Source organism: Pinus tabuliformis, chromosome 3_2 (genome assembly GCF_031772625.1).
Source record: "Pinus tabuliformis cultivar Carrire ecotype Pingquan chromosome 3_2, CPIR1, whole genome shotgun sequence".
NCBI lineage: Eukaryota > Viridiplantae > Streptophyta > Pinopsida > Pinales > Pinaceae > Pinus > Pinus tabuliformis.
The window spans coordinates 1263274774-1263302705 of NC_142302.1; the positions used below are offsets into that span (position 1 = coordinate 1263274774).

Below are 27932 nucleotides of genomic sequence, written 5' to 3' on the forward strand. Positions count from 1 at the left end.
TTTCTGCAGGGGGTTCTTTGGGGCGAGGTAGGAGACAGTATTGATGCCTTTGATGGAGGTGGATGGTCAGGAATGAAAGGTAAGGAGCTAAAGAGAGCAAACAATAACTTTGAATTCTCTTTAGACAATAGAAAACATTGAAATTAAACAAACTTAAAAGCAGAGCATAGCATGAATTCTTACTTTAACACTTCATTTGTTTAATGTGCAGAAGGAAAAGAAAGGAAATGATTCACATAACACACTTAAAAATACATTGAGAAACACACCATCAACACATGAATCCACAAGAATCCCAAAGAGGACTGCAAAACCCTGGTCTTCCTTAGCCAAAAATTGCAGAGATACAGTGAATAATACAATGATAGCTTCTCCCTCAAGAGTCCAACCATGAAAATGAGCAAGAAAGTACATAATATAGATGATCTAACCTCTTTCCCTACCTCCATGGGTCGAGCTCACTATCCTAGGAGCTATTTCAACCACTTCTAAACTAAGCACTACAAACTAGGCAGTGAAAACAACTTGCCTCTATAAGCTAGGAAACCAATTCATTCATTTAATATTTACCCTTTACATGAATGAATCTTCTAGAAGTGTTACATGAGAGTAAAAGTGTCTTAAAAGTACAATAATTACATCAAAGAGAATCATATTTCACCCCAAAATGTCAAACTGGGTCAAATCTGTGTTTTCTGAGCTGTACAGTGCATTTTGGCAAAATCTGCCTGACGGGTCGCGCGCCCCTGCCTGACGGGTCGCGCGCCTTTGGAGCCATGTTTGGGGCACTTTCAGGTGTCCAAATTGGGCAAGAGTAGGCTTTTTGGAAAGGTCTGTGAGTCTACTTTCCAACCCAACTAGAATTTTTGAATTTGGAGTTCATTTGCCATGTCAAAAGTCAAATCTCCCAAGACTGCTTTCTGCAATTCAAAAAAGTGGCAGAAAGTCATTTTTTGCTAGTTTTTTGACTTTATGGAGGCCTAAAACTTCACCAAATCTCAAGTCCATCCATGGGCATATGTAACTTTGCATGAAAAATCTGGAAATGCTGAGTTTTTGCCAAACTGAGTTTCCATGATGAAGGGTCGCGCGGGGGGTGAGACTCGTTAATGGGAAAAACCTGCAAATTGCCTGAAAATGCCAAAATTCACCCAAAATTCTCAAAATTTCTTAGGATTTGTGTTGTGGCAAGGCTATTTAGTGCTTTGATCCTTGAGTGAGGCCTCGGCCAAGATGTGGAGGGGATCGGGCCTCTTTCTCCGTTTTAGTGCCTTCGCCAACCGCCTTTGAAGCACCTTCATTTTTGCTTTGCACACATGCATCCGTGCCCAATAATGGTTCTTCATATTTCTTAGCAACTTTTTATCTTGGTTGGCCTTAGCCAAAAGCCTCTCCAAGTGTGCATTGACCCCGATGAGCATGGTCTCCCGCTCCATTGGCACTAGATCACCGGGCCTTCTTCGGTTCAAGATTCGGTCACTCCGAATCCTCCACAACTCATCAAGAAGCTTCTCATCCTCCAACTGTTTGTTGCACTGCTCCAGGTATGAGATTTTCCATTGTGCACCCTCTAGTCTCTTTTGCAATACTCATTTTCAGCTCTAAGGAGCTGAATGGTCTCCTTTGCCTCTTGGCTCGGAGAACTAGCCTCTAGATCAACAAGCTCAATCTCGGGAACTCCTGATGGCCCCTCATAAATCATGGGCTGCTTGCCCCCCTATGCTGCCTGTGCTGCTGAAGAGAGCGAGGCCCCTTCCACCTGATGTGGAGATAACACTCGTTGAGCTGATGATGAAGGCGAGACACCTTCCACCTGCTGTGGAGATAGTACTCGCCTAGCTGCTGCAAATAAGGCCCTCGGGCCTTTTTGATAGGTAACCAAAGGTGAGGAGCTGACATGTCTAGTGACAGGGATGTCATGCTGCTGTGATGGTCCTCCCTCCTCGTGAACAACCTCATGATGTGGTGAGGGTGGTGCTGTGAAAAACTCACGAGAGATGAACTCCTCCCATGAGATGCCCTGCTGAGCCAACTAATGCAATACCACTAGTTGAATCAAACAATAATGATAAAGGCTCCTGTACTGCTGTGCCGGGCTCTTTCTCTGCATCATGGACACCATCTTCTCAATGTTCTGGTAGAAGAAAACAGGGATGTTCATCATCCTCACTCGGGTGAAATGCATCAAGAGGCGAATATGGTATGAATATACTTGTAAAAATCTGCCCTCACAAGTAAAATAGTGCATGATGAGCCTCATGATGGGAGCATACTCACTCCTGAGAAATCTGAAGGGAAACACTCCTGTCAAGTGTCTCATAAGTGTTGGTCTAACAAAAGGCTCAAAATGAACACTGTCCAGCACCTTGCGCTTATTCCATACCTCTCCAACATTAGGTATCCCTGTGGCCTGTGCAATCACCTCAGATGTCAATGTGAAATCCACCCCGGCAAGGTTGACATGTCCATCATGCAAGTGTAAAACAAACAGGCGAGCCAACTCTCTGTGGTGCTGAATACGAGAGATCCTCTCACAAAACTCATAACAGGACATATACTGAAAGCAAGAGACTGCCATAGGACAGGCCTGTAATTCTGCTAAAGATGTGGGCTCCTCTCGCCTATGATTTCCACCCTTTCCACCCTTTTGTGGCCTCCTTTGTACCTCAATCTCTGAAGATGATGACTGGTCATCACTTTGCTCATAAGTTTCGGTTTCTGACATTGTTTAAGGAGCAAAGTGGACAAACTGTGCTACTGTTTCTGCCTGTAAAAAGTTGATTTATATGCTGTTTCAAGGGGACAACGAACATGAGGGAAATGTTAGGGGAGGGACATTTTTACAAGGAAAATGGGAATACATGTATACAACAGGGAATTTAGGGAAATACACTACAAACATCATTGCATATACATCATCAATTTCATATGTTTACATGGGCATAAGGAGAAGTAGGGTTAGGATTTCATTTTTATTTTTAAAGGGAAAAGGGGTAGGTTTTATTTTCTTTACAAATTTAAAAGGGAAATTGACATGGAAATATAGGGAAAATGAAATGGGAATGAGGAAAATAATTACAAGGGGAAAAACCATGAAACAGCAATAAACCCTAGCACACTTTTACAATGTAACATACAGCCATATGGAGGTCTTGCTCTTGTACATTTTGATCATTAAAAACACATTCATAATATCCATCAACCATAACCAGCAATCATAACCAAGATTAGGGAACCTACCTCAAGCAATTTGATGGCTTGGAGGGCGTTTGAGCAAATTTGAAATAAGTTTGGAGGGAGATTGCTTGACGGGTCGCGCACCACGCCCAACGGGTCGCGCGCGCCTGACGGGTCGCGCCCGTTGCAAAAATACACTGTGGGAACCCCTCTGACGGGTCGCGTGCCTCTGACGGGTCGCGCGCCTGGCCTGACGGGTCGCGCCCCTGTCAAACGCCCGAACTTGCTCTGCTTTCGCTCCTTTCACTCAATCACTCACTCAAACTTCTCTTGCAAGTGTCTTGGATGCACAATGAGAGTGAAAGGAGGGGATTGGGTTTTTATAAGTTTCATTTGAAAAAATTTGATGCTCAAACCCACTTTCTAATGTTTCTCTTTGACACTTTATAAAACTGACTTTTTGATTTCCTTTGTCCTGAAATTGACTCATTTAGTGCTTTGGCTTGATTCTTTTTGCAGGGAGATCATCTGAGGGATTTTGGCAAGGGGACCAGGGTTACATGCTGCCCTTTGAAGTCTTTTGAAATTTCATCACTTTTTACAAAAATTTAAAATGACCTTGGCTTTAAAAACAGAGTTTTTAAATCCAAGGTGATAATTAACTGTACAAGATAGAAATTTGCGAAGAAACACCTTTAAAATCCTCCCTTTGGCTTGCTGAGCACTTATTGACCTTCAGAGACATGACCTTGTAAGCATACTTGACCAAAACCCTAGACCTAGGAATTTGACTTCAAGACAAGATAAGACAAGCTTGAAAGAGCTTAGTGACTAAAATGACCTAATTCAGCAATGCCAAGAGGGGTACAAATACACCAGCTCCTCCATCAGGGTTATGGCATGCCTAATGGGATGCAAAAATTGACACTGATGAGACACCTACCTATGCAAATGCAAAGAGTTTTGATCGTTGATGGAGGGCTACAAGACCGACTCTAACATTGGCTCCAATGGGGATGGTAGCTCCTTGGAGGTACCAAGAACCTTAGACCTCTGGGAGAGCAGAACAGTGCTTTATTAACATTGGGCAATGGAGTCAACTTTTACACATGTGACCAAATTTGAACAACTTTATTTGACTTGGACAATTGACTGAGATCTTAGACTAACTTTGACACTAACTTTACTCACTTTATGCAGAAAATAGACCGACTAAAACAACTTAAAAAAAAAAAAATTCACACCAACTAATCACCATTTTCAGAATTATAGCCTTCACCTCGGGCCCCAAACTGAAGATAGGAGATCAGTTTCACACTTGCTGCAGAATGAAAGTAAAATGGTAATTACAATGAGAGTGATTAGAGAAAAAAATGCTCAAGCATGATACCTTTTGAGCAGCCGGCCATTTACCGACCCATCGGGACATTCATCACCGTTCATTTCTTTGAGAAGGAAGGCACTTGGACCACGGTATGCTGCAATTTTGTAGGGACCTTTCCACAAGTTGTCGAACTTACCATGTTTCCCTTTGTCTTCATTTCGGGCATCCCATCTCAAAAAAACATCATCTATCTGAAAATCATCCGGATTTGCTTTTCTGTCATAGATCTTCTTGATGCGCTCTTGCAACTTCAAGGAATTTTGATGAACCTCCTCTCGTGTCTGCTGTAAATGAATCATTTGACTGATCTGCCGTTGCATAGGATCCTCCTCGCCACCAGTTTCTTGAAGTAACTTTGCTACCGGTATACTAAGTGAAGTAGGGAAAACTGCATCTGTTCCGTAGACCAATTCAAAGGGTGACATACCAATTGACTTCTTTTGACATACCCGATCAGCCCATAATGCATTTACTAACTTTTTGTGCCAGCTCTTCTTATTGATTTCCAGCAATTTCTTTATGATGTTCACTAGAGATTTGTTTGAATATTCGGCCAGCCCATTTCCTTGCGAATGATAGGCGGTTGAATGCCCCAAGCTGATGTTATATTTATAACAAAAATAAACCATTTTCTTCGATTTAAACGCTGTTGCATTATCTGTAATAAACTTGTGTGTATTCTCAAGAAAAGAAATAATTACCGAATCTGTGGCCTATCGAGTAGGAATGGCTTCAATCCACTTTGTGAAGTAATCTGTGGCAGTCAAGATCCATTGATGCTGCTCGGAAGATGCTGGGTGGATTTCGCCAATAAAATCAAAACCCCACTGCTGAAATGGTGCGCTGATTTCTATGGGCTTGAGAGGCAACGGCTGTAACTTTTGCTTTCCTTGAAAAATTTGACATTCATGACAGCTCTTTACCGCTTTATACACATCAGAAAATAAAGAAGGCCAATAGAAACTAGCTCTCAAGATCTTATTAGTCGTGGTCTTCCAAAACAAGTGACCCCCACAGTCACCTTTGTGAAAATCTTCTACTGTTGCCTTAGCTTCTTCTTCGACCAAACAGTTTAGCAATATGCCACCGGGATCTTTCCAATAAAGTGCAGATTTGATGATGCAAAATTTGGCAGCCTTTAGCTTCAATGTTCTAGCTTTGTTTCTAGACATCCCAGGGGGCGCGGAAAAATTTTGAAGCACATAAACTATATCAGCATACCACGGAGACGAAACAAAGATATCGGATACCTGTATAGCTGAATTTTCTTCGTCTTCATCGGATAAGGCATCAATCAAATTGATGTCAAGGACGTGAAGATTCGGTTCATCCATCAACTTAGCAAGACCTTGACCTTTAATCAACTTGGTAGGCTTAATTTCTACATCATACTCTAATAGTGCAGCGATCCACTTACCCCTTCTTCTTTCTGGTTTCATTTGTACTAAAACATCCTTAACAGCTACATTCAGAACATATGCCAAAATATGAGAATTCAATATGTATACCCGGAAATATTTCAAGGCTTTGATCAGCACCAATGCTTGCTTTTCAATAATATTATAATTCAACGCTCCGTCCCTTATGATGTGGCTGAAAAAAGCGATGGGCCTCTCAACCCCATCTCTCTTTTGCATCAACACGGCTGCCAATGTATGCTCCGAAGCAAATGAAAATAAAATAAAATCCTGTGTATAATCTGGGCTGATCAAATTTGGGGCTGAAGATAAGATTACCTTTACCAAATTAAAAGACTTTACCGCCTCTTCAGTCCATTTGAGCTCGTTGTCCTTCTTGAGCATTTTGGTTATCCCTCTAAGATGTTCGACAAGATTAGGAATGAAGCGACGCAGAAAATTCAATTTGCCATTGAAGGACTGAATTTCTTTCTTGCTTCGGGGCTGCTCTAATTGCTGAATTGCTTCCACTCGTGCAGGATCTATACGAATGCCATCTTTAGAAATAATGTGGCCCAGCAGCTTACCTTCGCTCATAGCAAAAAGACTCTTCTTTGGATTCAACGAGATGCCATACTTTCTGCACTTTTGAAACACTTTAGTCAAATGAAACAAATGCTCCTCATCTGATTTAGAAAACACGGTCAGATCATCAAGATAAACAACCAAAAATACATCTTTCTCATTAGCAAAGGCCATATCCATTGCCCGCTGAAAAGTGGCACCCGCGTTCTTCAATCCAAACGGCATCTTGGCGTAATGGAATGTTCCCCATGGAGTAGTAAATGCTGTCTTGTCACGGTCATCTTCGTGCACCAAAATCTGATTATACCCGGAATAACCATCAAGCAATGACATCCTCGATGCCCCCACTACCCGCTGCAATATATGGTCCATTTTGGGCAGTGGATAATTGTCCTTTAGTGACACCTTGTTTAGATTTCTAAAGTCTATACACAAGCGAATCTCGCCGGTCTTCTTTCTCACGGGCACCAAGTTAGAAATCCAATCAGAAAATCGGATTGGCACTATAATTCCAGACTTATACAACTTGTTGACTTCTTTCTCGATTAGTGGCAGCAATTTAGGATTAATTCTTCTCAACTTTTGTCGGAAAGGCTTTTGATTTGGCTTTATGGGAATAGTATGCTGAATGATACTTGTATCATAAGTTTTCAAATCTGAATAATCCCATGCAAAAACATTAGAAAATGAAGACAACAATCTGATATATTCATTCTTTACCTTGGGCGACAATGCTTTTGATAGCTTCACCATCTTTGGATTTTCGGTTGTCCCAAGATTGACATCTTCAACACCTTCGTCTGTTGGCCTCAAAGTTGGCTTGCGGGCCACATCATCTTGATCGAACAATTCTTCCAAAGGAATTAATCCTTTAGGAATGTAATTGTCCTTGAGCTGCAACACATCCATATGATTTACTCCTTCAGCTTCCGTATCTATTGAAATGTCTTCGAATTTACCTTCAATTTGCAGAAAATCTTTGATTTCTTCGTCATCTTGGAAAACTTGCCAACACCTTTGATTATATGGAACTGTAGGACGATGCTTTACATATATCTCAAACTTATTGCTGGAATTCATGGGTATTTTCAGATTACTTGCTGCCTTTGCCAATGCATCTGCAACACCATTTTGAATCCGGGGCACACATGTCAAAGTATGTTCTGAAAACCGCTTTAAGATATCTAGGACAGCATTCCGATATGCTCGCATACGAGGATGTTTGGCCTGAAATTCATCCTTGACTTGCTTGATAACCAACTCGGAGTCGCCATATACCGCTATCTTCTTTGCTTTCAACTTCTGAAGGATTTTCAGACCAGCAATAAGAGCTTCGTATTCCGCCTCATTATTTGAACAATAAAAAGCCAATTTATAAGTACATACCTGTACCTTGCTTGGAACTTGGTTTTGGACAGAAAATGGGCTTCGAATCCACACACCTATACCAACACCATCGCTGCCCACTGCGCCATCAAAATCCATGGTCCAAAGACCATCCTCATCATCTTCTAAGTGCTGCAAATGTGATATTGATGCATGCTTTGTTTGCTGTCCATTTGTTTCAGCAATTGGCTTTATGACAGTAGACCTTTCTTCACTTCCCTTTCTCAAAACTTCTCTGAAATTTTCTGAAATGTCTGGTATATCTTCTACTTGAACTAACTGACTATCTACCTCATTGAAATTATCCGCAAACAAAACAAAGGATTCTAAATATGTTTGTACATAATTTACAGGATGATTGACTGGCTTTTCCTTACTAGTGATCATGTATTTCATCTTTTGTTCCCGATATAACTTCCTCATTTGACCGAAAACTAGAATTGTGGCATATGAAAAATCAAGCTGGAGTGTACCCTTAAGATTAGCTCCCCAAGATCTCGAAAGCAACATGCCGAACCGCGGAGGAATGTCTGCCACCACCACATCCATCAAAACATTATTCACTGGAATTTGATCTAGGCTCACCACCAAGTCTTTGATCAAACCAATACATCTTACTCGGCTAGAATCAAACGAGTACAAATCATGATACTTCCTTGTGATGTCAAGTCCCAGCTTCTCCATAATCGTTTTCGGCATCAAATTATGTGAAGCTCCCGAGTCGAACATGGCATTGTGCAGCACATACTCATGCAATCGCAAACTGATATAAAATGGAGGAACATCACTTTCAGGAGACTCACCATTTAAAGCTGGCCCAAAAATCAATTCCGGCTGATCATCTTGTACATTCACCGTGTCTAGCATTGGATCAAAATTCAACATCTTGGAGAGCTGGCCTTGGTAGGTGCTATTCTTCATGATTTCTGTCAAATGAATGGGCACTTTCAACTTTGCAATCTCATTCTCCAAACTGAAAACTGAACCCTTCTCACCTTCTTTAGCCGGGTTATCTCTTTTTTCAGCTTTATCCCTTTGTGCATTTGATGGCTGGTCCATCTTGGCTGTTGATGATAATTGACTTGTTGAAGGACCAACTATGTCTTTTCCTTTTGTATTTGAGGAAACCGAATCATTCTTTGCTAAAGTATCTTTCTTTTTCTGAATGGGATTTATGGGAACAACTCGGTTTCTCAATTGTCTTTGCTGGCCTTGTTGAGCTGATAAAGCATGCAAATATCCTCTTTGATACTCTTCAGATTCTTCTTCAAGTATTGCATCATGTGACAAGATATAATTTTCATCCTCAGGGATGATGGAGTGACTTACCAATTCATCTTCTTCTGTAACATAAGTGGGCAGATCATCAAGAGTGAAGAAGTGATTCTCTTCTCCCACTGTATCACCTTCATCCTCTGATTCTTGGCTAACAAAATTCTACTGAAAAGGAGGTTTCATTTGCTGCTGAACTGCTCCCTCTTGTGCCTTTGTTTCACGCTGCTTAATTCTATATTGTTGTTGCTGTTGACCTCTGAAATTTGGATTACAAATTTGCGGTTCCGTCTTGACAATCTGAACATTTTCAAATGCTCTTTTAAGTTGCTCAACCTCACGAAGAAGCTGATTCGAAGTAGATGCTTCCTCTTTGATTGTAACTCGCTTTTCGGCCTTCATCCTTGCTCTTTTATCATTCAAATTTGCTTCAACACTAACAGCAATTTTCTGCATATCCTCCAAGGTAGGTGGATCTCTGTCTCTCAATGAGTAGGCCATCTCCAGATCAAAGCCATCCAGGAACTTAAGAAGTGCTGATTTTCTAGATGGCCTCAAATCATCGGGAATAACATTGTAAACTGTATTGAATCTGATTATGTAATCTTGAACTGACTCACCCGGACTACGCTTGAGGTTGTTGTATTCGACATTAATCTGAAGCGGATCCTTTCTGATTTCCCATCGATCTAAAAACTGATTTTGAAGTGCTTCCAAGGTGGCAATGCTTCCGGCTGTCAACCCTCTGAACCACTTTCTAACTTCTCCTCTAAATGTTTGAACGAACAACCGCATGGTAACATCTTCTTCATCTAACTCATATAGATCAAAGAAAGTGGTCATTTTTTCAATATGTTGCTGAGCAGTAATACTTTGTGGAGTGCCATCGAACATGGGAATTTTACTTTGATAATCAGCTGGCATGTCATGGAGATTTGCGGGCAAAGCAAGTGGGGCAAACCGGGCAGCCATTGCTTTAGGAGGGGGAGTAGGATGAGTATGAGGAGGAGGAGCTGTGATAGCTGGAAATGTAATAAGAGGAGTTGTATTTTGTGGAGTTGGGGGAGTTGGAGGGGTAGGAGGTGTAGAAGGAGAACCGACTGTGGATTCAGGATAGGTGATTATAGGCGAAACGGAAACATAAGGAGGATAAGATTCTTCGTGAGCCGTGATAGTGGATCCAATATGATCAGAGATATTCTCAACAAAATCAGCAAGGGTAGTAGCTTGAACACGTGTCTGGAGATGTCTCAAGATGAAATTTTCAACCAATTTGTTATGTCTCTCAAATTCAATAGCAGTTGCAAAATCAGGGTCAAGGACTAGAGAATCGAGCGCACTTTCAGACTTAGTTTTAAACAAGGACATCTCAAAGCTTTCATCAAAATCAATATCGTCGAGATAATCAAAAATAGCTGGGCATGAATGAGATTTGAATGTACGACCAGAATTGGAAGCCAGTTTGGAAATCAAGGAACAAATAACTAATCAGCCTATGAAAACTCTTAACTCAATCATCCGAAAGTTTAGAGTTTACAAACGAACTGGGGTTAAGATGCAGATTGTCATGTTACATTCACTAGCTCACGAAGGTCGACTAAAGCAGCGTTTATCTACTTACGCTGATGTAAAACAAGATCGTTTTCGAAGGCTACTTGGCGTATCTTCAGACTCCGTCTAAGCTTATGAATTAAACACATCAATGAGCAAACAATTTGTTCTCCCCAGTATGGTCACCAGTATGTTAGCGCTTGAAGTTTCACCTCAGGCTGAGAAAGGTAAACCTCAAGGCAACATCAAACCATTTAGCCTCGTAGCTAGCCCTACGGGGCAGGAGAAGGCTCTCTCCGGTCTATCTGGGTAAAATCTTCAATGGATGAGATGACCAATAGGGTAACACTGATATTAGGCTAGTAAACTGATCAAAAGGGTTGATTTGGGGTTTTTTGGGTTTTTTGGTGGCAAATTGAGGAGAGGGCAATTTTGGGTGCGGGGATTGGACACAGTTTCTGCAGGGGATTCTTTGGGGCGAGGTAGGAGACAGTATTGATGCCTTTGATTGAGGTGGATGGTCAGGAATGAAAGGTAAGGAGCTAAAGAGAGAAAACAATAACTTTGAATTCTCTTTAGACAGTAGAAAACATTGAAATTAAACAAACTTAAAAGCAGAGCATGGCAAGCATGAATTCTTACTTTAACACTTCATTTGTTTAATGTGCAGAAGGAAAAGAAAGGAAATGATTCACATAACACACTTACAAATACATTTAGAAACACACCATCAACACATGAATCCACAAGAATCCCAAAGAGGACTGCAAAACCCTGGTCTTCCTTAGCCAAAAATTGCAGAGATACAGTGAATAATACAATGATAGCTTCTCCCTCAAGAGTCCAACCATGAAAATGAGCAAGAAAGTACATAATATAGATGATCTAACCTCTTTCCCTGCCTCCATGGGTCGAGCTCACTATCCTAGGAGCTATTTCAACCACTTCTAAACTAAGCACTACAAACTAGGCAGTGAAAACAACTTGCCTCTATAAGCTAGGAAACCAATTCATTCATTTAATATTTACCCTTTACATGAATGAATCTTCTAGAAGTGTTACATGAGAGTAAAAGTGTCTTAAAAGTACAATAATTACATCAAAGATAATCGTATTTCACCCCAAAAAGTCAAACTGGGTCAAATCTGCGTTTTCTGAGTTGTACAGTGCATTTTGGCAAAATCTGTCTGACGGGTCGCGCGCCCGTGCCTGACAGGTCGCGCGCCTTTGGAGCCATGTTTGGGGCACTTGCAGGTGTCCAAATTGGGCAATAGTAGGCTTGTTGGAAAGGTATGTGAGTCTAACTTCCAACCCAACTGGAAGTTTTGAATTTGGAGTTCATTTGCCATGTCAAAAATCAAATCTCCCAAGACTGCTTTCTGCAATTCAAAAAAGTGGTAGAAAGTCATTTTTTGCTAGTTTTTTGACTTTCTGGAGGCCTAAAACTTCACCAAATCTCAATTCCATCCATGGGCATATGTAACTTTGCATGAAAAATCTGGAAATGCTGAGTTTTTTCCAAACTGAGTTGCCATGATGAAGGGTCGCGCGGGGGGTGAGACCCGTTAATGGGAAAAACCTGCAAATTGCCTGAAAATGGCAAAATTCACCCAAAATTCTCAAAATTTCTTGGGATTTGTGCTGTCGCAAGGCTATTTAGTGCTTTGATCCTTGAGTGAGGCCTCGGCCAATATGTGGAGGGGATCGGGCCTCTTTCTCCGTTTTAGTGCCTTCGCCAACCGCCTTAGAAGCACCTTCATTTTTTCTTTGCACACATGCATCCGTGCCCAATAATGGTTCTTCATATTTCTTAGCAACTTTTTGTCTTGGTTGGCCTTAGCCAACAGCCTCTCCAAGTGTGCATTGACCTGGATGAGCATGGTCTCCCGCTCCACTGGCACTAGATCACCGGGCCTTCTTCGGTTCAAGATTCGGTCACTCTGAATCCTCCACAACTCATCAAGAAGCTTCTCATCCTCCAACAGTTTGTTGCACTGCTCCAGGGATGAGATTGTCCATTGTGCACCCTCTAGTCTCTTTTGCAATACCTCATTTTCAGCTCTAAGGTGCTGAATGGTCTCCTTTGCCTCTTGGCTCGGAGAACTAGCGTCTATATCAACAAGCTCAATCTCGGGAACTCCTGATGGCCCCTCATAAATCATGGGCTGCTTGCCCCCCTGTGTTGCCTGTGCTGCTGAAGAGAGCAAGGACCCTTCCACCTGATGTGGAGATAACACTCGCTGAGTTGATGATGAAGCGAGACCCCTTCCACCTGCTGTGGAGATAGTACCCGCCTAGCTGCTGCAAATAAGGCCCTCGGGCCTTTCTGATAGGTAACCAAAGGTGAGGAGCTGACATGTCTAGTGACAGGGATGTCATGCTGCTGTGATGGTCCTCCCTCCTCGTGAACAACCTCATGATGTGGTGAGGGTGGTGCTGTGAAAAAATCACGAGAGATGACCTCCTCCCATGAGATGCCCTGCTGAGCCAACTGATGCAATACCATTAGCTGAATCAAACCATAATGATAAAGGCTCCTGTACTACTGTGTCGGGCTCTTTCTCTGCATCATGGACACCATCTTCTCAATGTTCTGGTAGAAGAAAACATGGATGTTCATCATCCTCACTTGGGTGAAATGCATCAAGAGGCGAATATGGTATGAACATACTTGTAAAAATTTGCGCTCACAAGTAAAATAGTGCATGATGAGCCTCATGATGGGAGCATACTCACTCCTGAGAAATCTGAAGGGAAACACTCCTGTCAAGTGTCTCATAAGTGCTGGTCTAACAAAAGGCTCAAAATGAACACTGTCCAGCACCTTGCGCTTATTCCATACCTCTCCAACATTAGGTATCCCTGTGGCCTGTGCAATCACCTCAGGTGTCAATGTGAAATCCACCCCGGCAAGGTTGACATGTCCATCATGCAAGTGTAAAACAAACAGGCGAACCAACTCTCTGTGGTGCTGAATACGAGAGATCCTCTCACAAAACTCATAACAGGACATATACTGAAAGCAAGAGACTGCCATAGGACAGTCTGTAATTCTGCTAAAGATGTGGGCTCCTCTCGCCTATGATGTCCACCCTTTCCACCCTTATGTGGCCTCCTCTGTACCTCAATCTCTGAAGATGATGGCTGGTCATCACTTTGCTCATAAGTTTCGGTTTCTGACATTGTTTAAGGAGCAAAGTGGACAAACTGTGTTGCTGTTTCTGCCTGTAAAAAGTTGATTTATATGTTGTTTCAAGGGGACAAGGAACATGAGGGAAATGTTAGGGGAGGGACATTTTTACAAGGAAAATGGGAATACATGTATACAACAGGGAATTTAGGGAAATACACTGCAAACATCATTGCATATACATCATCAATTTCATATGTTTACATGGGCATAAGGAGAAGTAGGGTTAGGATTTCATTTTTATTTTTTAAAGGGAAAAGGGGTAGGTTTTATTTTCTTTACAAATTTAAAAGGGAAATTGACATGGAAATATAGGGAAAATGAAATGGGAATGAGGAAAATAATTACAAGGGGAAAAACCATGAAACAGCAATAAACCCTAGCACACTTTTACAATGTAACATACAGCCATATGGAGGTCTTGCTCTTGTACATTTTGATCATTAAAAACACATTCATAATATCCATCAACCATAACCAGCAATCATAACCAAGATTAGGGAACCTACCTCAAGAAATTTGATGGCTTGGAGGGCGTTTGAGAAAATTTGAAATAAGTTTGGAGGGAGATTGCTTGACGGGTCGCGCACCACGCCCAACGGGTCGCGCCCGTCTGACGAGTCACGCCCGTGGCGAAAATACACTATGGGAACCCCTCTGACGGGTCGCGCGCCTGGCCTGACGGGTCGCGCCCCTGTCAAACGCCCGAACTTGCTCCGCTTTCGCTCCTTTCACTCAATCACTCCCTCAAACTTCTCTTGCAAGTGTCTTGGATGCACAATGAGAGTGAAAGGAGGGAGATTGGGTTTTTATAAGTTTCATTTGAAAAAATTTCATGCTCAAACCCACTTTCTAACGTTTCTCTTTGACACTTTATAAAACTGACTTTTTGATTTCCTTTGTCCTGAAATTGACTCATTTAGTGCTTTGGCTTGATTCTTTTTGTAGGGAGATCATCTAAGGGATTTTGGCAAGGGGACCAGGGTTACATGCTGCCCTTTGAAGTCTTTTGAAATTTCATCACTTTTTACAAAAATTTAAAATGACCTTGGCTTTAAAAACAGAGTTTTTAAATCCAAGGTGAAAATTAACTGTACAAGATAGAAATTTGTGAAGAAACACCTTTAAAATCCTCCCTCTGGCTTGCTGAGCACTTATTGACCTTCAAAGACATGACCTTGTAAGCATACTTGACCAAAACCCTAGACCTAGGAATTTGACTTCAAGACAAGACAAGACAAGCTTGAAAGAGCTTAGTGACTGAAATGACCTAATCTAGCAATGCCAAGAGGGGTACAAATACACCAGCTCCTCCATCAGGGTTATGGCATGCCTAATGGGATGCAAAAATTTACACTGATGAGACACCTACCTATGCAAATGCAAAGAGTTTTGATCGCTGATGGAGGGCTACAAGACCGACTCTAACACTACTATCAAACAAAGTATCAATCTTTTGATGTTTGGAAATAACTAAAATATGGAAAAGCTCATGTCTTTTTCTCTCATGTTCTTCATCAATAATAGTTTGAGCAGAATTCTTACCTTTCATACCTGTGGCTGCAATGGTTGTTTCATCTCCCAAGTTTGACTCCAAATCTTTCTGAATAGCTGCAGCAGTCTTCTTCTTCTTGCCCTTGGACTTCTTAGGCCTTAGCTCTGGATGCAGAATCCAACAAAGCTCATCATCATGCCCATCCTTTTTACAGTGAGTGCATGAAGCTTTTCCTTTCTATGCAGTGTTAGCCTTCCTTGCTTTCCACTTCTGCTTTCTTTTCTCCTCTTGCTTGCAGTGGGTTGGGATGGTCCCCGAACTTCTGGATTTCCATTCTTTCCTCTAGCCTCTAGATGAGTAGCTTGTATAGATACCTCATCTATACTAGTGGGATTAAACATGAGGATGGTATGCCTCATGTAGTTGTGTAGACCACCAATGTACTTCAAAAGAGTCTCTGGTGAGTCTAATGAGATCCCTAGAATCAATGCTCTCTTTATAAATTCTTGAGTGTACCCTTGCACACTTTTCCCTTTCAACTGCCGAAGAGTTTGCTAGCTCATCATGGCTTGTTGCATGTAGGCCAATGGATAGAATTGCTTCTTGATGGCAAAAAAAAATTCACTCCAGACAGAGATAGTCTTACCATGTCTTTTCATGTCAGCTTGGGTTCTGCCTTCCCACCAAACCAAGGCAGTGCCTCCTATGCGTAGGCTTTCCAGCTGAATTTTTCTCTTGTCTGAGTCGATGTTCTACACTCTGCAATACACATCAATTTGTCTAATCCAATTGTCCAACTTTTCAGCATTTAGCTCTCCATCATATATAGGCAAATCGAATTAACATCTAGCTTAATCAAAGATGCTTTCTTATTATGCACAAGGCTATTAGGAGGTGTGAGAAAGTTTTCCTCTTTCCCTTTTCCTTTTGAGTGGTCACGGTTATGAGATTCTTCTTCTTCTTTATCTTGTTTAGAACCTGATGAATCTTCATCCTTATGCTTTCTAAAGTCCCTATACATTTCTTCTACCATAGACTTTATAGCTAGGAACTCTCTATGAGTTGAGGGTCTAGCCCCACAGAACCTTCCTCTGACATTGTCTTCCGAGGATAGACTCTCTCAATTTCAGGATTAATTTCAACCAACTCTCCTTCTCATAATTTGAGCTTTGATCTAGTGAGCATTCAACAGCTAAACCAACATAAGCTTGTCTAACCTTACAGCCTAAAGCTCTGATACCACTTGATCTGATAATCACCCTATGAGTGACCCCAGTTAAAGATTTATTAAATGAATGTATTACAGACTCATGTGCTGGTGTGTCTAAGTTATTTAAGCAACGGATCGATCAGATTGCAAATACATAGACACTTAAAAATGGAAAACAACATAGAAATACAGTAAGCAAATACAAGAACACAAGAAATTAATAAGGAGTTCACCCTATCCTCCAGGGCTACATCTCCGGTCCAGCTTCAGTGGTGGCCTTCTTTTCTCTGTCTTTTGTCTTCGGTGTTCTGTCTTTCGGTTCCCGACTCATGCCCTCTGTCCGGTCTGTATATGGCTTTAAAGCCATTCGAGCTCATGGCGGTTGGCTTCCTCTTCCGCCTCCATCAGATTGCCTACTTGCAGCTGCGCTTGGAGTTCCCTGTTTCAGTGCCATCATCAAGCTCTCAGGGATGGCCACTTGTCCTCCTACGAACTGTGCCAGCCTACTTCATCGGTTCAATTCTTCGGTTACGTCTTGGAATGAGTCTTCTGCCACCTTGGCGGTCAAAGCGGACCTCAAGTTCTTCTAAATCGCGGCTTAACCCTCTGTCAATTGTGTCTTCTCCATCGGGCATGATCTCAGCCGTTAGATCTAGATCCCCCAGATCTGACGCCATTCGCTCATCCCACGCGGTTAACTAGCTCGATCGTTAGCGCGCGATGAGCAGCAGTTTTCTCTCTCCTCTACTTGCCACGCGTCGGGCGCTGAGTGGAATCGCTCCTTTTTCATCAAAACTGCTTACCGCCCATTGATGCTCCCAATCAATACCGTCAGTTTTGGAGCGGGTCCCGCCTTTAGCGCTTAGCCTTTTGTCCCACGGTTTTTCCGGCTCCCACATGACCGAGTGCTCGGGGCTTCTCCATTTTGAGGGTTTTTGCCCAGCGATGCACGATTAGTGCTAAGCACTAAGCGCTAATTGTGCATCAGAAACTCCCTCTGTTTCCCGATCCGGGCCTCCCAGGGGCTAATTTTGCCTCCTGCGTAGTCTCCATGGGCCTCGGTCAGTGCGCTTTGACTGAGGTCCTCGTCGTTCCACGCTAGCTGCCACTGCCACTGGTTTAGAGGTGTTTTTTATCGTCGTTTAAAATTCTTTGAAGTCTGTCCCGACCTGGTACAGCCATGGCTCTGTTAATCATTCTTTATGGATCCAATTCGGATCATTCCTTCAAATAAGTTTCTTCTCATGATGATTGGAAAGAATCGATGCATAAATAATATGATGCTTTGATAAAGAATGGCTCTTGGAAGTTGGTTGATCCTCCATTGGAAAACAAACCAATAGGCTGCAAGTGGGCCTTCAAAAACAAGTATAAAGTAGATGGCTCACTTGACAAGCACAAATCTAGGCTTGTGGCAAAAGGTTTTGCACAAAAGGAAGGGGTTGATTATGAGGATAGTTTTTCCCCCACATCAAAATGGGCTACCATCCAGACACTCTTTGCCTTGGAAGCTCAGAACAGTTGGAAATTCCATCAAATGGATGTAAAAACTGCTTTCTTGAATAGAGATATGATAGAGGATGTTGTTATGTACCAACCAGGAGGATTTGTTGTGAAGGGATGGGAACAAAAAATATGCAAGATTGTAAAATCCTTGTATGGCCTCAAGCAAGCACTGCGAGCTTGGTGCGAGAAATTGACTCAGCATCTTTTGAAACTCAATTTCAAACATTATGATCTTGATGATGCAACTTTGTTTGTCAATAAAGCTGGAAAAATAGTTGCATATCTTGTGGTGTATGTAGATGATATTCTTATGGCAAGGAACAATGAGAGCTACATTGCATCCATTAAGAAAGAACTGAGGAAAAGTTTTGAAATGACATATTTGGGCTATGTTCACTACTATCTTGGTATTGAAGTAACTCAACATCCAAATTTTATATTCCTCTCTCAGAAGAAGTACATTGGATATTTTTTGAATAGGTTTGGCATGGTTAAGTGCAATCCTTTGACTCCTCCAATAGAATATAACTTAAAGCTCACATCTATGAAGGAAAAAGAATTGAGGATGCAACAAAGTAGAGCCAACTCGTAGGAAGTATCAACTACGTGACTACTACCAGATCAAACATTTCATTTGTTGTTGGAATCCTCTCCAGGTTTATGCAAAAGCCTTGTGAGGGTCACTGGTCTACTGCAAAAATAGTTCTAAATTACTTGAAGGGAACTTAAGACTTTGGACTCAAGTATACACATGTGGATGACTTCAACTTGATGGGATACTCTGATTATGATTTCAATGGAGATAAATAAACTAGAGTATCCACTTCAGGTTATGTTATAGTCAGTGCCACGAGATTCCACAACTAAAGCAGAATATGTGGCAGCAGCTGAAGCAATGAAGGAAATTGTGTGGCTCAAGAACATTCCCGAAGATTTGAAGGAAAAATAAATACATTCAACTCTTCTTTTGATTGAAAACACTTCTACAATAAAGTTGGCCAAGAACCTAAAGTTCCATGATCGAACAAAGCATATCAATACAAAATATCGTTTGATTCGGCATCATGTTGAGGCTAAAACAATCCACCTATGAAATTATTCCACAAATGAGCATATTGCAGATATCTTCACCAAAGCACGTGGAAGGGAAAAGTTTCAAAGATTCAAAATCATGCTTGGACTCGCCAACATCCCTTCAAATTAAGGGAGGGAATGTTGAACACCTCATCTTTAGGATTATGAATCCAATGTAAATATGGTAAATAGAAAAATAAGAGAAGTTGGAAGATGAAGAGAAATTGGGAGATGAAACCCAATAGTCTCCCTCTCCTTGTATATAGTCATATCCTATCTTAATGAAAATGAAACAAGTTATTCATATAATTAATGTTGGCCTGACAAAATATTAAAAAGAAACATAAAAATTTGCTAAAATACACTGTGAAGATGATTTTGAAGTTTTTTATTTTATTTTATTTTTATTATTTTTATTTTAAGTATCGTATTTTAAATTTAAATGCTTTTTTTTTTACAAAGTCAGTTGTTGTTTATATTCAAAAAAGAAGGAAGTGTAGATGAGAAGCAGAGTAGGGGAGGACGACATTGAGAACAAAATCCCTTTTGCTTTCGTCATTCTTAACTGTATGCAAAACTGAGCTAGTGTAGACTCGAACAAACTGAAATAACAAAAGACAGTATTTGAAATTCATGCTTAATCAATGCTTATGTGGTGGATTTGACGTGCTGTGGATTCTTCAGGGTTGCCTTCAGCATCTCTATTTCTTGCATTTGCTGAGCTGGTACTTGGAGCATTATTTTTTTCCAACATATACTTCAGAATATCCACGGACTCTTTGACATGGTTGCACTTATTTGAGAGGTCATTGAACTATCCCTAGAGTGAAGACACTCTGTGATGGAAGAGATTGAGGTTGGACTCATGTTTCTCCTTATTAATTTGAGTCTGAGTGTTAATTTTGGTATCCAAGATCTTCTACTATGCGCGGATTTGCTCCAGCTCTACCTGGAGATCAGCACAATGGAAGCAATCCTCACTTCTTGCCATGATTTTAGAGCAATTTGTTGAACCTGAGTGTAGCACAAGCCTGTAAAAGCACAGCTCCAATGGGCAGAGATCTGGGATAGAGTGGTAGCAGGGGGCTTTGAAAAGCAAAGGGATGGAAGATCGGGATGAAGAATGATGAGGGAGAGCGAAGGCATAGAAGGGGAATGCAAGAGCAGAAGAGGGAAGAGGGAGGAGTGATTCAGATCGAGGGGGACCATGATTAAATACAAGTGCTTGGCCAGCGAATCGAGGAGGTATGGAAATGGATTCACATGAAAATTGAGAGATAGTTCATGGGAATGGTATGAAGACAGCAGGAGCGCTTGTGAGAAAAGACGGAGGTTGAGTATTTGGGTTGAATTCTAAGATTTTATGACATTGATATCCTCTGCAATAGATTTGGAGGAGATTTTAGGTGACCCGTGAGCTAAATCAATCATGAGAATAATACAAACGTCAGCTAAGAGGGATCTGATGGAACTGGACACCTCTGCAGATAATCTGTGAGGTGATTTATTTCTGATTATGGCAGAAAACATTGTGACTCAGAGGTGTTACAATGAAGAATGCCAATAGGATGGAAGCAGGCTCTGTTTGCACGCATATCTGCCTCCTTGTTGAGAGTGCGGAGTACATGATAGAATCGAGCTTCATTCATCTGATGGGAAAGTGCTTGGCATCTACTGATTGATTTTTGTAGGATCACATTGGAGGCACTTCAGTTGTGTACCATCAGGCTAATGACAATAACCAAGTCTCCAATGATCGTTGCTGTGTGTATGCCAAGTTTTTGAAGTTGGAGGAGACCTTGATAGAGGGCAAGAACTTCGGCCCTGTTATTGGATAGATTGCCTAGTCCCCATTCATAGGTATTTATGATGTCTCCATTGGCATTACAGATGATTCCTCCAGCCCCGGCCATTCCTGGGTTAGATTTAGAGGCACCATCAAAGAAAAAACAATGGGTGTTGCAGTTTCTGAGCCATAAAGAAAACTCCTCACCTTTCATTCTAATTTTCCAACTGTAGCTAGAGTTGTTGTTGTTGTTGGTGTTACTCCTACTGTGGGCATTGTTGTTTTTGTCCAACAAATACCCTATGAAGTTCCTTTCTTCCACATAGAGATTGGTTGTGTTAAGATTCCCTTGACTTTTAGCAGACATTGCTTCCAATGTGAGACTCCATGCCTTATTGTATAACTTCCTGATGCTGTTTTCTTTGTCCTTGAAGACCATGTGATTTCGAGCTAGCCATATGTTCCACAAGAGAGAGCATGGTAAAGAATTCCATACTCTACGTGGAACGTTGTTTTTCTTATGCTGCCAAGGGTAGTTTCTTTTCCATAGTTGCAAGGCTTCAACAACAGAGCTGTTGGTACCCCAAGGTAGGTTGATGTTCCGGAAAGCTTCTCTCCAACAGGCTATGGCAAAAGGGAAATCTATGAACAGATGCTGAATGGTTTCTTCAACTGCTTGACAACTTGAACAGTGGGATGGGCCAATTACCCCACGTTTTTCTAGATTCTCAGAGGTGAGGACTTTCCCTTTTAGGAGGACCCAAATAAAGAATTTTATTTTTGGGAGGGTCTCTGTTTTCCAAGCTATTTTCCACTACGTCCAAATGGGCATGGGGTGTTCATTGCTGCAGATCTGTTGGTAAGCGGCTTTGACTGTGTAGTTGGAGCCTGAGGGGTCCCAATGAAAGCCATCATCACTGTTTTTTTGGGTAGGGGAAATGCCATGAAGATTGGTTTGAAGATTGGTGAGGCTTGCTTCCATTTCAATGGGTATATTTGGGAAGGTCCATCCTTTCCAAATTTGAGACTGGGTGTCCCACTGAGATATCTGATCCAAATTATGAATCCCCATGCTGTTAAGAAAGGATAAGATCTGCTGAGTACCAGGTCTGCTGTTAATGGGTTGTTGGCCCATTATCTTGTCTGCTCTGATTCTAATGTTATTGCCACCCTTGGGAACCTTGGAAATGTTTTGTGCACGGAGGGGGATTGCTTTCTCACACAGCCCCCAGATTTTAGAACAAGATCTGCTAGGGATCTCATGATCAAAGAGTTTCTGCTTTGGGGTATTGAGATATTTGGTTTCTAACACTTTCTTCCACCAAGCAAGCTTGCCATTAATGAGCCTCCACATAATCTTGCCACCAAAGGCTAGATTTAGGAGTTTTGGTGATCTAATTCCATGCCCTTCTTGCTCCTGAGATTGAATAACCTATTTCCAGTTTGGAAGGTTATATTTCTTTCTTTCATTTTTCCCCCCTTTCCAAAGAAAGTGATGGAGGATGGCCTCCACTTTGTGATGAAAATTAGTTGGGGCTTGCAGGAGCGAGAATTGATATAAGGGTAAGGAGGAGAGACCTGATTTTAGAAGAATTAGGCGCCCTACTAGGTTAAGCCAAGAGGTGCCCCATTGCTGCACTTTCCTTTTCATTTTGTCAATAATAGTGTCCCAGACTGCAGCTTTTAGATTGCCAGCACTCACTGGCATGCCCAGGTAGGAAAAGTGCCCCCAATCCAACTTGCAAGGGACTCCAAAAGTGTTGGCAATGCTATGCAGAGTTTGAGCAGAAGTGTTCCAGCCATAGATGCAGCTCTTGAGGTAGTTGACCAAACCTTCGAAGTAGCTCATATATTTATCTAGGAGGGATTTGAATCGGTGAGCTATGTTGTTGGAGGCTCCTCCCATTAACAGTGTATCGTCAGCAAATTGGGAATGGTTTATGTTCTTGACTCCATTTCCAAATTTGATCCCAGTAATAAGTCCCATGTGACCATTGTAGTCCAAGGCCCTGCTGAAGGATTCAGCCATCAAGATGAAAAGGTAAGGAGAGAGGGGGTAGCCTTGTCTTAGACCTTGGGAAGATTGGAAGGAAGGCCCTGGTCTACCATTAATGAGAGGGGAGATCCAGGGGCCAGTAATGCATGCTTTGACAAGGTCAATGAAGGGTGTGGCAAATCCCAATTTGTCCAAAACAACAAATAAAAAGGAGTGCCTAACTTGATCGAAGGCACTGGCTAAGTCAAGTTTAAGGATGAAGCCTTTTTAATTTCTAGTTTGGATGGAATGAATGGCCTCTTGGACTAGAAGGATGGAGTCGGATATTTGTCTGTTGGCCAAGAAACCTCCTTGGTTTTCAGAAATGAGAGAGGGAAGGAAAGGTTTGAGGTGTGAAGCAAGGATTTTGGTCAAGATTTTATAAGAAGAGTTGCACAAAGAAATGGGCTGGCAATGAGAGAAGGATGAGGGTCTATTCTCTTTGGGAATAAGGGCAAGATGAGTGGCATTAGTATATCCTCCGATTTTGCACTTGCGCTGAGCCCATCTTATCATTTTGACAAGGTATTTTTTGATAGTTCCCCAATAAGTTCTGTAAAAACAAATGGGGAAACCATCTGGCCCAGGGGCTTTGTCTGGCTCGAGCGTCCAGATGGCATTTTGAATTTCATCCTCTTCAATTTCTTTGATTAATCTTGCATTGATTTCCTCACTAATTCCCATGGGCAAGTGCTGAAGAAGATCTGAGTAGTCTTCTGCTGCTTTTGTCTCAGTTAGGAGGATGTTGTAATAGTCTGAGGCAGTCTTCTTAATAGCATCTTGAGCAGTTTGGAGATGGCCTTCCTCATCAGTGATGGAGGTGACATTATTCCTAATTTTCCTAACTATGGCCTGCTTGTGGAAGAAGGCAAAATTTTTATCCCCTCCTTGCAACCAAAGCTGTCTCGATTTTATTCTCCATTTTTGTTCTTCATCTCTATTGGCACGATAAAGCTGGAAATAGAGATCACCTTCTAATGCTCTGTATTCTTGGGAGAGTCCTTGTTCCTCTATTTTGTTGTGGACCCTTTCTAATTCGATTTTTATTTCAGTTTTGGCCTTCTCCAATTATTTGTAATAATTCTTTGCCCAATCCTTTAAGGCACATTTGGTCCTCTTCAACTTGCTTTCCCAAATGAATCCTGGCGATCCTTCTATGTGCTGACTCCATGTGAGTTTGACAATCTGATTTGCAGCAGGAATGCTGCTCCAAAGTGAGCTAAATTTAAACGGAATGGGCCCCAAGGGGTAGTGGGCCTCAAGGACTAGGACTGTAGGATAATGATCAGATGCCGAATAGGGAAGGACAGCAGCGTAAGTAGTGGAGTAAGCAGAAAGAAGAGAGACATTTATCATAATCTTGTCTAGCCGCTCCATAATGTTATCTTTGCCCAATCTGTGGTTGTTCCAAGTGAATCTGCGATTTTTTGGAACAACGTCAACTAAATCGTGTTCCTACATGATAATTTCCAACTTTGTTCTGTGGGGATCATGGGTAAAAATACCTCCTCTCTTCTCATTGGAGTGGAGTATGAGATTGAGATCTCTGCCAAGAATAATATTACTATTATCTTCATCATCTATTTCTGTTTTGAGAGAAGCCCAACATTGCTCTTTATCTCTGAAGTGATTTGGTGCATAGATATTGTAGATGACTATTTTCTTGTTATCTGATTGATTCTCTAGAGTGACTTTAATCCAATACTGACTGATTGTATTGGATATGCATGTCCAAGTACTTTTGTTCCAGATGGTGGTGATTCCGCCTGAGGCGCCCCTTGATTCACAATTGTCACCTTCATACTGCTTGATCTGATCAATGATTCCTTTCATTTCTTGATGTCCTTATTTTGTTTCTTGAAACATTAAGATTCTTGGTTTCTCATGAGTTATCGGGTCTTTCAGGGCAGCAATTTTAGAGGGGTGCCCTAGTCCCCTACTATTCCAGGATAAGACCTTCATCATTGAGTATGGGGTATACGGAGAGTTGCTCGCCCTCCCTGCTCCTTGTGTGCTACTTCTTTGCTATTTTGCCCCAGGATGTAGGTTTCTATAGGGTTTTGTGTACCCATGGCTATGTATTTTTGGGCATTTTCATCCCTCTGTTGCTTTATGGATTTTCTACCTGGTCCTTGTTTTTTATGCATTTCCAGATTTACACCGTGCTCTTTGGAGGAGCTCCTGGCTATGCGGGTAAGGGGAGGGTCATGAGATGAAGAGGGAGAAGTTTACAAAAGGGGGATGGGGATGGGGGGTCATTTTCAAGGAGGGAAAGGGCATCAAAGCGGTTAGATGATTCCAAAGGAGCCTCAAAGTGAGGAGCAGTGGCAGAAATGTTAAGGAGAGGATCCAGGGAGGAGGTGGAGGGGGGAGCTAAGTGATTAATCTTGGGAGGAGCAGCTTCAGGGTTTGCCTTAGGAACAGAGGCAATCTTCTTTTTTTTTACAGTTTACCATTGCTCATCTTGTGTAGCGTTTTCAACATCAACTAACTTAGAGCATCGGTTGGAAAAATGGCCATATTCATGACATACCTTGCATTTAAATGGGATCTGTTCATAGTCCAGCTGCTGGATGTGAGGCCAGTCATCCACTTTGAGCTTAATAGCCTCTGGAAGACCCTTGCTGAGATCAACTTCAACACAGATGTGTGCACAAGATTGCATACTATCCTTTGGCTCGCTGCGATCAATAAACTTCCCAACAACATTACCAATGGCTCGAACTAATTCATCTCCCCAACAATGGAGAGGGAGATGAGGAAGCCGGAACCAGACCGGGACTGCACTAGGGACATCAAGTTCGGGATCGAAGTCCGGAGTCCATTTTCTTAGATACAATCCTCTGGAATCCATGAAATACGATCCATTCCTGAAGATTAGATCCTTGTCTTCTCTTGATTCAAAGTGGAAGGTGAAGTATCCTTTCCCACAGAAGCGAATAGAGATTTTGCCGCTCATTTTGTCAGCCCAGTTCTGCTCGTTCCACCTTTGTACTGTCTTCGGGGAGGGCCACAGGCCAGTGAATTGCACGATGAGGCCTCGTTCTACTAGAGAAAGAGCCGCTATACGAGGAAGGACAGGAGGAAGAACTACTTCTTGCAATCCATCCAACTTCTTTACAAATTTCGAAATTGCAGGACGAGGACGCTGGGGCGGAAGGGATTTTACCAAGGCGGAGAAGGCCATTTGGGCAGTTGCCACCTCCGGGGTTGCATCTGGAGGGGCCATGGCAAACAGGAGGGCCGAAGGCCGCTAGCGAAGGAGGACGCAGGCTCAGAGCAGAGCGACGCAACCTAGCTCATCCTTCGGCTAAGGTGTTGAGAGAGAGAAACTTTAAAATTTAAATGTTTTTGTCAGTGGCAATGAGAGTTTTAAACTAAAATTTCGAGCTTTTCGATTTATTTTACCGAGTATTAGATTTTTTAAATTTATTTAGGTCATATTGACTTCAATGTTTTTAGTTTATTAACTAAAATTATGAGCTTTTCGATTTATTTTATGGAGTATCAGATTTATTAAAATTATTTAGGTCATACTGAATTCAATGTTTAAAAGAGACTCTCATTTAGTCATAGGCGGAGAGATTTCCTTCTGATTAATTTTATGTTAGTTTATTCTTGTACAACCAATACTTTGTGATTACTTTGACCAAAATTTGTAATTTTTTTTTTTAATTTGACAGGAAAATTGGTATTCAACATCATTGCTTAAATGACACATACAAGAAAATTTAATTTATTAGAATGGGATCTTCTCTTTAGGAAATTGGCCAATCAGAATATCTCCAAAGATTTGTGAGAATATATTTTGATTAATTTTATGCGATCGCATTATTTTTAAGCCTAGTGGTGACTAATTTTACGCCAATGGGGTATCAATGATTTGATTGAGATGCGGTATTTTTTTTCTTTTGTGGAAAAATGGATATTTACCATCATTACTTAAATGTAACAGTCTCATTTATTCCAACATAGAACCAATATTTTTGGCTTTTAGCTCTTCTTTTTAGAAAATTAGTGACCCGAATGTCTCCAAAATATTTGGAAAAGATTTCTCCCTTTGTTAATGCTATTCCTTACGTGAATGTTGCTATATAGATAGATTTAGAATTATATTTTCTCACGTATCTATTTTTTCAAACAACAAAAATTTCTTATATTAGATAATATAAAGATAACATTACAAGGCTTAACATAAAATCCTAATACCAACTAATCACCAACTGATCATCCTTAACTTCTAAATCCCAAAAAATAAAAAACTACCAAGCCCTTACAAAAGGACAAACTTATTCACTATTCCTAACAAAGAATTTATCAGATCATAAACTAAATCACCCTCCCCTTTTCCAAAGTATAATTTTCCTTATTGTAAATACAACACCTATTTGGAAAGCATATCAATGCCCTGGTTGTATTCCCTGTAGATGTGTTGAATTTTCAGCTCCTGAAACTTTGTACTTAACTTATGAATATTGTTGGCTATGTGGGGCCTAACCCAAGTTCAACGTTAGTTAGCCAAAAAAATCCCTACACTACTGGCCCTTTCAGCATTAGCCCCCAGAGCGCGGACTGAAGTCTCACCCGAAGCAGTATGGGGGGATGCTGGAACCAAGTTTCCGCACCCTAAGATGATCGTGATGTCGGATTATTCCCTATGTTCCTGCTTTCGTGCAGGTCGTTAAGATCTAGGGCTCTGTCAGTCTAGCCCTTTATTTCAGCCTTTAGTACCTTCGCGAAGGAGTACGATTGACCTTCACGCAGCTGTAACCTATGGTTCAGGTACTTTTGCACTGCTGCAATGACGTATTAAACAAGTTTCCAAGTTATCTTAAGTGTTTTACTTATCTTACTAAACATTCACAGTTAGCGCCGCATAATCTA

The 27932-nt window shown here is 41.5% G+C and overlaps 1 protein-coding gene across 1 annotated transcript; it reads right to left on the reverse strand.

The window, feature by feature from the left end:
* Positions 1–21091: 21091 nt before the first annotated feature.
* On the reverse strand, positions 21092–26277 carry LOC149185332 (uncharacterized). The gene is made up of 2 exons (XM_089415629.1): positions 25642–26277; positions 21092–21142 (listed from the first exon to the last, which is right to left on the reverse strand). Exons 1-2 carry the CDS (start codon positions 26275–26277, stop codon positions 21092–21094), a joined length of 687 nt encoding a protein of 228 aa, XP_089271755.1.
* Positions 26278–27932: the final 1655 nt, after the last annotated feature.

Excerpts from the sequence above, each read along its gene's own strand:
- LOC149185332 (XM_089415629.1), bottom strand. The coding sequence starts at position 26,277 with ATGGCCCCTCCAGATGCAACCCCGGAGGTGGCAACTGCCCAAATGGCC. Across the intron at positions 21,143-25,641 it reads CAGAGGCTATTAAGCTCAAA|GAATGGCCGGGGCTGGAGGA; the intron begins GTGGATGACTGG and ends AATCTAACCCAG.